This window comes from Ranitomeya imitator, chromosome 5 (assembly GCF_032444005.1).
Source record: "Ranitomeya imitator isolate aRanImi1 chromosome 5, aRanImi1.pri, whole genome shotgun sequence".
Lineage (NCBI taxonomy): Eukaryota > Metazoa > Chordata > Amphibia > Anura > Dendrobatidae > Ranitomeya > Ranitomeya imitator.
Genome location: NC_091286.1, coordinates 581471012 through 581485541, shown reverse-complemented (window position 1 = coordinate 581485541; position 14530 = coordinate 581471012). Strand labels below are relative to the sequence as shown.

Genomic DNA, 14530 nt, shown 5'->3' with positions numbered 1-14530 from the left:
CTGACGAGACAAAAGTTGGAACTTTTTGGAAGGTGTATGTCCCATTACACCTGGCGTAGAAATAACAGCATTTCAGAAATGGAACATGATACAAACAGTAAAACGTGGTGGTAGTGTGATGGACTGGGGCTGTTTTGCTGCTTCAGGACCTGGAAGTCCTGCTTTGGTAAATGGAACCATGAATTCTGTCATCTATCAAAAAATCTGGAAGAAGAATGCCTGGTCATCTGTTTGTGACCTCAAGCTGAAGCGCAGCTGATGCAATGCACAGTGACCGAGTTAAGATAGCTGCTGTCCCTGACAGCAGGCTATCCCTGCACGTTACCCTGGGGGTTTGTACAGCCCCCCCACCCCACCCCGGTGATCACTGTGATTGGCTGGTCAATTCTAACCCGCCAATCACAGCAATGTGTCAAAGTTTGGGGGGGGGGGGGGGGAAGAAAAGCATGTGACATGCTGTGATCGGTGCTGTGTGACGCATAGTGTTAATCTAAAATAGCGCTTCCCGCTCTGCACGCCATCTTTACCTCAGAGTTGGCGTGCAGAGCGGTTGTGGGACCCTCCATGTTACTTGAATTAAGATTAATTGGTGGCCAGTGCGATTCCCCCTCCCGCAATATCCTGCCTCTTGGTGCTGTGTACTCCTGTGCCGAGACCCTCCTGCGATCTGTCTCCTGTCTGCTTCAGGGCGGCCTGTGGGCAGGTCTTTCCTTGGTTTCTTTGGCCTAGAGCAGGAAGATAAGACTGTGCCTACAGGTCTGCCTTGGAGCATGGGCATATCGTTAACTTAAAACATCTAAGGCCGCCGTCACACATGCGAGTTTTACGGACGTAAGAGCGCAGAATCTACGTCCGTAAAACTCGCAAAAAATACGGCACAATTATTCTCTATGCCCCTGCTCCTATTTGCCGTATTTTACTGATCAGTATTATACGGCTTTCTACGGCCGTACAAAATCGCAGCATGCTGCGTTTGTCACCGTACTGCGCAAGAAATACGCCAATGAAAGTCTATGGAAGCGTGAAAAATACGGATTACACACGGACAAGCAGTGTGACTTGCGAGAAATACGCAGCGCTGTTAGAGAGAAAAGCCGGTAATTCAGTGCGGTGTACAGTAAAATCACACTGACAGCTTACAGTAGAATAGGTAGAATAAATGTGTACACATAGAATAGGTATATATATATGTCAGTGAGACACATATATGTATATATATTAATATTTATTCCAGCGCTAGACAGCTTGAAAGCCGGTAATTCAATTACCGGCTTTTTCCTTCTCCTTCCTAAAACCCGACATGATTTGAGACATGGTTTATATACAGTAAACCATGTCTTCTCTCCATTTTTTTTGCAGATTCCACACTACTAATGTCAGTAGTGTGTATCTGCAAAATTTGGCCGTTCTAGCTCTTAAAATAAAGGGTTAAATGGCGGAAAAAATTGGTGTGGGCTCCCGCGCAATTTTCTCCGCCAGAGTAGTAAAGCCAGTGACTGAGGGCAGATATTAATAGCCTGGAGAGGGTCCACGGTTATTGGCCCCCCCCTGGCTAAAAATATCTGCCCCCAGCCACCCCAGAAAAGGCACATCTGGAAGATGCGCCTATTCTGGCACTTGGCCACTCTCTTCCCATTCCCGTGTAGCGGTGGGATATGGGGTAATGAAGGGTTAATGCCATCTTGCTATTGTAAGGTGACATTAAGCCTAATTAATAATGGAGAGGCGTCAATTATGACACCTATCCATTATTAATCCAATACTAGTAAAGGGTTAAATAAAACACAAACACATTTTTTAAAATTATTTTAATGAAATAAAAACAATGGTTGTTGCAGTATTTTATTCAACGCCCAATCCAGTCACTGAAGACCCTCGTTCTGTGAGTAAAAAAACATAATAAACCAACAATATACTTACCCTCCGCAGATCTGTAACGTCCAACGATGTAAATCCTTCTGAAGGGGTTAAAACATTTGCAGCAAGGAGCTGTGCTAATGCAGGCTGCTCCTCGCTGCAAAACCCCAGGGAATGAGGCTAAAAATAGATCAATGATCTATATTTAGCTTCATTTGCGGTGAGGCGCCCTCTGCTGGCTGTTCATAGATCGTGGGAAATTACCTAGAAAGCTCCCTAGCTAGATTTTTAGCCAGGGGGGGGCCAATAACCATGGACCCTCTCCAGGCTATTAATATCTGCCCTCAGTCACTGGCTTTACTACTCTGGCGGAGAAAATTGCGCGGGAGCCCACGCCAATTTTTTCCGCCATTTAACCCTTTATTTTAAGAGCTAGAACGGCCAAATTTTGCAGATACACACTACTGACATTAGTAGTGTGGAATCTGCAAAAAAAATGGAGAGAAGACATGGTTTACTGTATCTAAACCATGTCTCAAATCATGTCGGGTTTTAGGAAGAAGGAAAAAGCCGGTAATTGAATTACCGGCTTTCAAGCTGTCTAGCGCTGGAATAAATATATATACATATATGTGTCTCACTGACATATATATATATATACCTATTCTATGTGTACACATTTATTCTACCTATTCTACTGTAAGCTGTCAGTGTGATTTTACTGTACACCGCACTGAATTACCGGCTTTTCTCTCTAATATATATATATATATATATATATATATATATATATATATATATATATATAGAGAGAGAGAGAGACAGTATATATATATTTTCTTTTCTTTTTGGGACACATGGATCACTTCTATAGCGGTATGTTGGTTTTGCTAGCCTGCGAGAAAACCACGCAGTATGGATGCCATACGGATTACATACGGAGGATGCCATGCGCAAAAAACGCTGACACACCCTGCCTACGGAGGAGCTACGGACCACTTTTTTCGGGACTTTTCAGCGTATTACGGCCGTAATATACGGACCGTATTGTTTTACGCTGTGTGTGACGCCGGCCTAACACTGATTACACAAGATGGATGTCTTCACCTCAGGTATCATTTTAATCAGTTTAACACTGCCACACTGTCAGTGTCTGTAGTTTACCTAGCAAAATCCTGCAGACAGGTTCGCTTTAACATGATCTGCAAGAGACCTGGTCATCGAGTGCTCTCTGCAAATCTGGTCATGCGCACAACTTTCTTTCCCACAACTCACTGCGACCCCTGTAGCCGGGTGTACCCTTATTGGCTTCAGATGTACACTCTGTGCATGTCTGGAAGCAAAGCATTATGTCAACTGAGGACACGAAGATCAACCTTTTATTTCTTTGCTTCCGGATATGCACAAGTGCGCCTATGAATCTAGGAAGCGTACACCCAGCTTCAGAGGCACAATTAATTACGGGAAAGATATATGATAAATTCTCTTGCAAATCATGCTCACAGGGGCGTGATAACATGCTGAGTGGCATGACTAGTCTGAAGAAAAAAAAATGCCCTGTTAAGATTACATTAAAAACAGACTGTAACTATACTTTTTTTTTAACCCCTTTCAGACATCGGGTGTAATAGTACGCCAATGTCGAACTCCCTCCCTTTGATGTGGGCTCCGGCACTGAGCCCACATCTTTTCCAGCACATGTCAGTTGTTTTGAACAGCTGACATGTGCCTTAACAGCCGTGGGTGGTATCGCGATCCACCCATGGCTGTTAACTAGTTAAATGCTGCTGTCAAACTGACAGCGGCGTTTAACGCAAGCTTCTGGCAAACACACTGGACATCCTGCCCATCGATGACCCAGTCACGTGATCGCGGGTCACCGATGGGTTGGCATGACAATCAGAGGTCTCCAGCAGACCTCTATGATTGTCACTGCTGGATTGCTATGAGCGCCGTGCCTGTATGTAGCAGAGCCGATCGGGTTATGCCCCATTCAAAATATATATTTAAAAAAAAAAAAAAAAACATACACATTTAGTATTGCCGTGTTCAGAATCGCCCGATCAGTATTAAAAAAAAGAATTAATCCGATCGCTAAACGACGTAACGAGAAGGAAAGTCAAAACGCCAGAACTATGTTTTTCTGGTCGCCACAACATTGCAATAAAATGCAACAAGGGGTGATCAAAAGATCGTATCTGCACCAAAATGGTATCATTAAAAACATCAGCTCGGTACGCAAAAAATAAGCCCTCACAAAACCCAAGAGCACAAAAAACGGAGACATTACGGGTATCGGCAAATGGCGCCCTTTTTATTCACCATTTAAATTTTAAAAAACCTAGATATGTTTGGTGTCATTGAACTCATAATGACCTGGAGAATCATAAGGGCTGGTCAGTTTTAGCATTTAGAGAACATGAGGAAAAATAAATGTGGGATTGCACTTTGCAATTTCACCGCACTTGGCATTTTTTTCCCATTTTCAAGTACACGGCATGGTAAAACAAATTATGTTGTACAGCTCCTCCCGCAAAAGACAAGCCCTGACATGGCCATTTTCGACCAAAAAATAGAAAGTTATGGCTCTGGGAAGAAGGGGAGCAAAAAATGAAAATGCAAAATCAAAAATACCTCTGGTCCAGCTGGACCTACGACTTAATATTTATCCACTATTAGACCTGGTCAAATCTAAATTTATAACCTGGAGCAAACTCCCTCTCTCCGTTGCAGGTCGCATTAATTTAATTAAAATGATATTGCTCCCCAAAATTAATTATGGTCTCCAACATAGTGCTGTGCCAATACCCAAGTCTTTCTTTGCAAATTTAAACTCCCTGACCACGTCCTTTATATGGGGGAAGACCAGACCCAAACTCAAACTATCTACTCTACAGAGACCGAAAAAGGGGGGTGGGGCAGCCCTACCAGACTTTTATCTATCTTGCCGGGCAGGCTAGGGCGATAAGCAAGTGGATGCCTAGTAATTCCCTACTTAATTCAGAAAGTCATTTAATCCATTCTGCCCGGATTGACTGTCCATTGGGTTTTTTGGAAATGGAGAGAGTCAATGCTCCCCGTTTGCTGCCATTGCTTCGACAGGCGAGATTAATATGGAGACAAATTAAAAAAGTTATTAAATTTGCAGATATAATAGCCGAAATGCCACTGTGGCATAATAGTTATTTCCCAGAATTACTGAATCACCCATCTACTGAGTTCTGGATCTCATATGGTGTTCTCTCGGTGGGCAATATATATGACCAGGAGGTTTTTGTATCCTTTGAACAATTACGGGATACCTACAATATCCCAAGATCTCAATTCTTCCGTTATTTACAGCTAAGGTCAGCTTTCCAGTCACATATGCGAAATATGGGTGCAAGTCGAGCAATTTCATCTCTACCCTTATAGACATTCTCAAATCACAGGGTCCTCAGAGACTCATTTCCTCTTTATACACATATATTATCCGTGGGAGATGGGCTCACTATTAACTCTTTAAAGAAGAAATGGGAGGGACTTCTTCCCGATACACTGGGAGAGGAGTGGGAACATATTCTAGAATCTCCAACTAAAGTTTCTCCCTCAGTTAATAACAGGATGACCCAGCTATATATTATATATCAGACTTATTTGACCCCAACACGACTTTTTAAAATGGGTCGCCTCCATACGTCAGACTGCCTACGATGTTACACACGTGATGCGGATTTTATCCATATGATATGGAGGTGCCCGGTAATTTTTCACTATTGGAAAGAGGTCACGACATTGTTAACATCTTTATTGTCAATCCCTGTCCCACTTGAACCATTGACTTGCCTATTTGGGGTGTGGGATACAGAGACCTGGGATCACCATACTGGGATCTCCCTTCGAGAAACGCTCTTCTTAGCATGAAAGGTACTGGCGTTAAGGTGGATGGGTAGCTCCTCCCCGTCTCTCGGAGCTTGGATTGACCTGGTGAACTCAGTCATCCCATATGAAAGAACACTGTACCATAATAGAGGATGCCCAGGTAAATTCGAGAAAATTTGGGGTAGATGGAACTCATCTTATCATACTCTGTAGTCTGCGCTGATTATACACACGGGAGGGAGGGCATGTGGTTTTGGGACATCGTTGCGGAGCAAATTTAAATCTGTTTTTCTTTTGGCGACTTACTACTAATGGTTAAAGTTGTTTAAGTTGTATAGTAGGTATTTTGTAGGTAGTAGTGACTCAACATGCACAGTTTATTACTTCTGTGAACTTTGGATATGATGATGTTCTGTAATCATTTGTATCCGACGGTATACTTAATAATGATAAATGTTAATGTGTGCATTGTTTGTTTACTCTGGAATTAATAAACGAATTTTAAAAAAAAATATATCTCTGGTCGTTAAGGGGTTAAAGATATGGTAATCTGTCAAACGCTACAAAGAGCTTGTTAGGCAGAGGGGGTTATAAAGGAAGAGAGAATTGCTGAGGGTTCTCTTTAATACAGAGCTCTGAATTCCCCCAGTATCAGTTACAGGTTTCTCAAAACTATATGAATCAGGTTCCGCAAATATAAATTTACAATTTCACAGACACTCTCCATCAAACTTTATAAATGATAAATGGAAATAAGTGACTATCTTCAATACAGACATTGCACATGATAAACTACCCGACTACGTGTTCCTACATTGTAGCCCAGTGTCATTAGTAGCTTCCAGTAAACCTTACCTTTCTATGTCTCCAGACTGTTTTGGTTTGGTCTTTATATTCTTGGATGGCTTTGCGCTGGAAGTCTGCTTAGAAACTACAGGCATCTCAATAACAGATGACTGGTCAGATGTAGCGGACTCGTTCTATAAGATTGAAAACAAAAAAACTTATAAATCAGATACTTTCAGTTTTCTTAATGGGGTTCAAACACTGCAACTACCAACATCTCATGTCGCAATCGGCTTTACATTTCTGATAGAGGCCAACCTTCATTTTACAGACTAGACTACACTCAGATACGGCATACATCAGGATAAGGTATGTCCCATCACATTTTACTGCTTAAAACTAATGACGGGCTCTGCATTAGCCGCTTTTGGTATCATACGTCCGCCTCAGCAACTCAACCTCCCTACATGACACTACATTTTCTGACATGCATTTCAGTGGAAGATAAAACACCTGCTTTTTTAAATCATCTTTTGACATAACCTAGAGTGACGTTCCCCAACTCCGGTCCTCAAGAGCCACTAACAGGTCATGTTTTCAGGATTTCCTAAGTATTGCACAGGTGATGGAATTATTGCCTGTGTAGGTAAATACTAGGAAAATTCTGAAAACATGGCCTGTTGGTGGCTCTTGAGGACCAGAGTTGGAGGAACACTGACCTACACATACAGTTGTGCTCAAAAGTTTACATACCCCGGCAGAAATGTTGCTTTCTTGGCTTTTTGTCAGAGAATAGGAATGATAAGACCAAAACTTTTTTTTCACTCATGGTTAGTGGTTGGGTGAAGCCATTTATTGTCAAACTACTGTGTTTACTCTTTTTAAATCATAATGACAAAACAAAACAAAAATTCTGCAGGGGTATGTAAACTTTTGAGCACAACTGTAGTAGAGGTCTGGTTGTTTAGACCTCACCAATCATTAAAAGAAAAAAGGCAGAAGCACTCAGCCAAGCACCTTCATTTCATCCATTGAGGGGCATTTAGCACAAGCACCAGCTCATAACGTCACCCATGTCTCTATGCCCAGCTTTCTAAAGTGTAGATACTCAGCTTACCAAATCACTGTTAATCATCCATGCTAACTCTTCATCTCGCTTCAGTTGCTCATTCAACTCCCCCTGTACATGTTCCATATGTAATCGCTGTGCCTCCTCCTCCTCAGCTAGCAGTTTCTGAATGTACTCCTCACTGGCCTTACGTTCTTCCTCTTCTCTAGTAAGTCGCTCTGTTTCAATCTGAGAAGACATGATATGGAAAGAAAAAAAAAGTCATTACAACTAACCCCTTCTCACCAAAGCCAGTTTTGACCTTACTGGCAGAGCCCTATTTTTCTCATTTGATGTGGTAATATCTCTGGGATACTTCCTCCAAACCCAGTGCTTCGCAGAATCGCAGAATGTTTTTTTTCGTGACACTTTGTACTTTACTCACTTTGTAACTCACTCCCAGAATTCATCTTCAGGTTCAGGTTTAACTATCTTGTGTCCACTTAAGCTTTACAGAAATTAATATTCAGTGGATGTTACAGAGTGAAAAATGCAAATGTGTCCAAAACATGGGGCCCAGCTTGTGCTAATGGAGACACGTGAACCACAAATTGTTAAATGGATTGTCCAAGACTTCTCATATTGAGATAGGTCATCAATTATTTTTGGTTGGGATCCAACATCCCCCCACAAGTAAGCTGAAAAATTCTTTGACTGTGGCCTAAACTAAGCGATGTAGGGGCTGAATACAGTGAGCGGGACTTTGCTTACATATTCATCAGTATTGGCTTTTGACAGGTCACCAAGAGAATTTCTCACGGTGATCTGCTGTGAACTCACTGACTTTTTCCCATTGTGCTGAGGTCACCTTAGTTTAGCCCAGGAAGGAACGCAGCCTCAGTGAACCACTGTGACCTCAATGAGGTGACCGCTGCTCACTGATGCTGCCCTCACAGCAGCTCATTCATCAGTGGTTCTCAGCCTGGACAGTGATATCAAACTGTTTATCCCCAGACATGGATTACGGCGTGGGACAGAACTATGGACAGGTGAGGGATATAGGTAAAAAAGAAAGATCGTTCTAGCTTCCAAATAGTCCCAAAAAAAGGATTTATTTGCATATAAAACCAGACTTATAAAGGCAAGTTAATTTATTAAAATGGGGGAATTAAAAAATTGGAAGATATTGGGAATACATATATGGCCCAAATACAAGATGCGCAAGGACTGACATCTTTTGAGACGCTGCAAGAGAACTATGGGTTACCAGAGGACTGTAGGTTTCAATATAGACAGCTAAGGCATACCTACATTACACAGTAGAACAGTATATATGAAAATCTCGGCTTACACTCGAGTATATACGATATATATATACTCGAGTATAAGCCGAGATTTTCAGCCCATTTATTTGGGCTGAAAGTCCCCCTCTCGGCTTATACTCGAGTCATACCCGGGGGTCGGCACGGGAGGGGGAGCGGGGGCTGTGTAATTATACTTACCTGCTCCCGGCGTGGTCGCTGGACGTCCCTGCATGTTCCCGGGCGCTGCAGCTTCTTCCTGTACTGAGCGGTCACATGGCACCGCTCATTACAGAAATGAATATGCGGCTCCACTTCCCATAGAGGTGGAGCCGCATATTCATTACTGTATATGAGCGGTAACGTTGCCCGCTCAATACAGGAAGAAGATGCAGCGCCGGGGAAGAAGCAGGGACGCAGCGCCAGGAGCAGGTAAGTATACGGGGAGGGGGGAGCGCTGCGCTGTGCGATATTCACCTGCTCCTCGGTCCGGGTGTTGCTCTGTCTTTAGCAGTGACACTCAGGTGAGAGGGTGCGGTGCGGTGACGTAGTCAGTGCGCGCCCTCTGGTGAACGTCAGTGCCGAAGATGGAGCCGCACGAGGAGCAGGTAAAAGTGCCGGGGTCCTGAGCGAAGAGAGGTGAGTATGATTTTTTTTTTTTTATGGCAGCAAAAGCATATGGGGCAAGTGGCTGTACGGAGCATCTTATGGGGCCATACTTGTGCAGCATTATATGGGCAAGTGGCTGTGCGGGGCATCTGTATGGGGCCATAACACTTGTGCAGCACTATAAGGGGCAAGTGGCTGTGCGGAGCATCTGTATGAGACCATAACACTTGTGCAGCACTATATGGGGCAAGTGGCTGTACGGAGCATCTTATGGGGCCATAACGCTTGTGCAGCACTATATAGGGCAAATATCTCTCTGGAGCATCTTATGAGGCCCTTATTACCCTTTATGCAGCATTATATGGGGCATATTTTAATATGCAGCATCTAATGGGGCCCATCAAACTTTATGAAGCATTATATGGGGCTCCTGATTCAATATGGATATTCAAAAACACTTAACCTTCTGATGTCTCAATTAATTTTACTGGTATCTTTTTTTAGTTTTGAAATTTACCGGTAGCTGCTGCATTTTCCACCCTAGGCTTATACTCGAGTCATTAAGTTTTCCCAGTTTTTTGTGGCAAAATTAGGGGGGTCGGCTTATACTCGGGTCGGCTTATACTCGAGTATATACGGTATATACCGTGTGACCTTGCCTTTATTTTTTAAATCAGATACATTTTTATTAACAAAATTCAAATTAACAGACAAATTCAGTATTGTCAAAATAGACATGTTTACATATTTTAGGTTACTCCCTTATCTATCTACCTATCTATCTCAATAGATAGATAGATAAATGCTTGCTAGGAAGTTATAAGGGTTAAAATTTGACCAGCGATTTCTCATTTTTACAACGAAATTTACAAAACCATTTTTTTTAGTGACCACCTCACATTTGAAGTCAGTTTGAGGGGTCTATATGGCTGAAAATACCCAAAAGTGACACCATTCTAAAAACTGCACCCCTCAAGGTGCTCAAAACCACATTCAAGAAGTTTATTAACCCTTCAGGTGCTTCACAGCAGCAGAACCAACATGGAAGGAAAAAATGAACATTTAACTTTTTAGTCACAAAAATGATCTTTTAGCAACAATTTTTTTATTTTCCCAATGGTAAAAGGAGAAACTGAACCACGAAAGTTGCTGTCCAATTTGTCCTGAGTACACTGATACCTCATATGTGGGGGTAAACATGTTTGGGCGCACGGCAGGGCTCGGAAGGGAAGGCACGCCATTTGGCTTTTTAAATGGAAAATCTAGATGTGTGGTGAGCACTTTGAACCCCCAAGTGCTTCACAGAAGTTTATAACGCAGAGGCATGAAAATAAAAAAAAAATTTTCTTTGCTCAAAAATGATTTTTTAGCCCGCAATTTTTTATTTTCCCAAGGGTAACAGGAGAAATTTGACCCCAAAAGTTGTTGTCCAGTTTCTCCTGAGTACGCTGATACCCCATATGTGGGGGTAAACCACTGTTTGGGCACATGTCGGGGTTTGGAAGTGAAGTAGTGACGTTTTGAAATGCAGACTTTGATGTAATGCTCTGTGGGCGTCACGTTGCGTTTGCAGAGCCCCTGATGTGCCTAAACAGTAGAAACTCCCCACGAGTGACCCCATTTTGGAAACTAGACCCCCAAAGGAACTTATCTAGATGTGAGGTGAGCACTTTGAACCCCCAAGTGCTTCACAGAAGTTTATAACGCAGAGCCTTGAAAATAATAAATAAGTTTTCTTTCCTCAAAAATAATTTTTTAGCCCAGAATTTTTTAATTTTCCCAAGGGTAACAGGAGAAATTTGACCCCAAGAGTTGTTGTCCAGTTTTTCCTGAGTACGGTGATACCCCATATGTGGGGGTAAACCACTATTTGGGCACATGCCGGGGCTCGGAAGTGAAGTAGTAGGGGGATGGGGGGCATCAATATACAAATGAATTGCCCATCTGCCGCAGAGGCGGGGGCTAGGGAATCCTCCCATAGCAGACAGGGTAGGTGCCATCTCATGCACGAGCGGCGATATGTCAAAAATAGGAAAAAATTAAACAACATCCTAAAACATTATATAACTGTTACTGAAGATAACCATAATGGTCAAAGACAAATGCATTTTGCATAAGGAACAAAGCAGTATTGGAGTAAAAGGTTCACGGGTAGGGGGGGGGGTCTTCTTTTTATTTCCCGCTTTTATCTGCTTAGGGGAGGCCCCTCTCTTGACTGGAGTCCAGTCCCCATGAAATAGCTCTCAAAGGTGGAGGAGAGTATGGATCCATATCCATTGGAAGCCAGGAGGGGATCTCTACAGGAGTAAGATCCAGGGCCTCCCAAACACCGGGGAGATCATTTGGGCTTCTGACAATGATCTGCTTCCCACCTCCGTTAATCGCCAAACCGAAAGGGAAAAGCCATCTATAAAGGATTTTTTTGGGAGCGCAGGATGTCCAGTAATGGCTTTAGGATCCTACGCTTCATTAGAGTAGACGGAGCCAAGTCTTGGAAAATCTGTATGGGAGAGCCCTCGTAGCAGAGTGATTTTTTATCTCTGGAAGCCATCATTAAGGCGTTAGTATCTAAATAGCTTAAGGTACCTTCACACATAACGATATTGTTAACGATATCGTTGCTATTTGTGACGTAGCAACGATATCGTTAATGAAATCGTTATGTGTGACAGCGACCAACGATCAGGCCCCTGCTGGGAGATCGTTGGTCGCTGAAGAAAGTCCAGAACTTTATTTCGTCGCTGGACTCCTGCTGACATCGCTGGATCGGCGTGTGTGACACCGATCCAGCGATGTCTTCACTGGTAACCAGGGTAAACATCGGGTAACTAAGCGCAGGGCCGCGCTTAGTAACCCCATGTTTACCCTGGATACCATGCTAAAAGTAAAAAAAAAACAAACACTAGATACTTACCTAACGCTGTCTGTCCTCCAGCGCTGCGCTCTGCACTCCTCCTGTACTGGCTGTGAGCCGGAAAGCAGAGCGGTGACGTCACCGCTCTGCTTTCCGGCTCACAGCCAGTACAGGAGGAGAGCAGAGAAGCAGAGCGCAGCGCTGGAGGACAGACAGCTGTAGGTAAGTATCTAGTGTTTGTTTTTTTTTACTTTTAGGATGGTAACCAGGGTAAGCATCGGGTTACTAAGCGCGGCCCTGCGCTTAGTTACCCGATGTTTACCCTGGTTACCGGCATCGTTGGTCGCTGGAGAGCGGTCTGTGTGACAGCTCTCCAGCGACGCTGCAGCGATCCGGATCGTTGTCGGTATCGCTGCAGCGTCGCTTAATGTGAAGGGGCCTTTAGTAATCCACAGATAACATCTCTCGGTGGGTCTGTGGACCTTGGCTTTGGTCTCAGCGCCCTGTGGACCCTTTCGATGATGATTTGGTCACATTTTTCCTGTGGTAACAGCAAAGCAAAAATCTCCTTTGTAGCTTTCTCTAGTATCTCTTGGGATACACTCTCGGGCAAGCCTTTAATTCTAATGTTCTTTCTCCTGCTCCGATTCTCTTGGTCCTCAAGCGCTAAGGCTGTATTGTTCATTTGATGTCTGTGGAATTCGAAATGGTCTTTCATCAGGTTTGTTTGGTTAACTATGGCGGATTGAGCATTTTCCAGCTAATCTACTCTGTTCCCTATATGTGATAGATCTGCTCTCATACCTGCAATTTCTGCTATCAAGGGTTTCATAGCCTGAGATAGGGACTTCTTAAAGGGAACCTGTCACCCCGAAAATCGCGGGTGAGGTAAGCCCACCGGCATCAGGGGCTTATCTGCAGCATTCTGTAATGCTGTAGATAAGCCCCCAATGTTACCTGAAAAAGGAGAAAAAGACGTTAGATTATACTCACCCAGGGGCGGTCCCGCTGCTGGTCAGGTCGGATGGGTGTCTCTGGTCCGCTCCGGCGCCTCCTATCTTCTTTCCATGACGTCCTCTTCTGATCTTCAGCCACGGCTCCGGCGCAGGCGTACTTTGCTCTGCCCTGTTGAGGGCAGACAAAGTACTGCAGTGCGCAGGCGCCGGGCCTCTGACCTTTCCGGCGCCTGCGCACTGCAATACTATCCTCTGCCCTCAACAGGGCAGAGCAAAGTACGCCTGCGCCGGAGCCGTGGCTGAAGATCAGAAGAGGACGTCTTGTAATGAAGATGGGAGGCGCCGGAGCGGACCAGAGACACCCATCCGACCTGACCAGCAGCGGGACCGCCCCTGGGTAAGTATAATCTAACGTCTTTTTCTCCTTTTTCAGGTAACATTGGGGGCTTATCTACAGCATTACAGAATGCTGCAGATAAGCCCCTGATGCCGGTGGGCTTACCTCACCCGCGATTTTCGGGGTGACAGGTTCCCTTTAAGAAACGATCTGGAAAGCTTCCCTGAGTCAGATTGAGGGAAGTCACTCTCAGACAATTCCTCACTGGAGTCAGAGTCCTCAACCAGGTCATCAGTGCCAGTGTTCGGATTGGGGGTCTTAAGAGTAGCTTTGGCTGTTGCTTTATGTTTGAGAAACTTTTCCATCTCTCCTTGTTTCCCCTGATAGAGAGCTGGAGTTAAACTTTTAGAGCGTTCTTTACTTGTCTTCACCATTGTAATTGCTCAGTGTCGAAGGTGTTAGCATCTGATATCGCCGCTCGTTCATGTAGGATTAGGTTATTTTAAACATAGCTTCTATCATGTGTATAATAGGATTTAATTCCAGTGCCTATACTGATAGATGATGGCAGTTCCTTTAATCGGCCACTAGATGTCAGCACAAGACCATATAACTGAATATTGAGCAGTTTGCAATCTTTCTCTATTCTCAAAATTACAAATCTTGCAGGCCTCAGTTTCAAGTCTTTTATAATAGAGGGGCTTTAGAATTTTGAGTTATATCCTTATTGGTAAAAGTCCTTAACCCTGCTGTTTTGTTCGCATTTACTATACACTTGTAGTGTTCCGGGTCACTATGACCCGGCTTATTAAAACCTTGATTTTAGACACTCTAACTCCATTTTTTTAATACTTTTTGCTTACTAGACTGGTTGTGAACATGTTTGGTAGTAAAAAAAAAAAAGAAAAATGAACTAGAAAT

At 43.6% G+C, this 14530-nt stretch overlaps 1 protein-coding gene across 3 annotated transcripts in view; it reads right to left on the bottom strand.

Annotated features, from left to right (window-relative positions):
* RNF168 (ring finger protein 168) overlaps positions 1-14530 on the bottom strand; it is a 110103-nt gene that overhangs the window by 16354 nt on the left and 79219 nt on the right. For 2 of the 3 annotated variants that reach the window (XM_069727881.1, XM_069727882.1), the window contains 2 exons: positions 7622-7801; positions 6574-6698 (listed from right to left, as the gene is read on the bottom strand). In XM_069727881.1, coding sequence (XP_069583982.1) covers positions 6574-6698; positions 7622-7801 — 305 coding nt within the window. The remainder of the gene's footprint in view (positions 1-6573; positions 6699-7621; positions 7802-14530) is intronic. The other variant, XM_069727884.1, reaches the window with a different exon arrangement.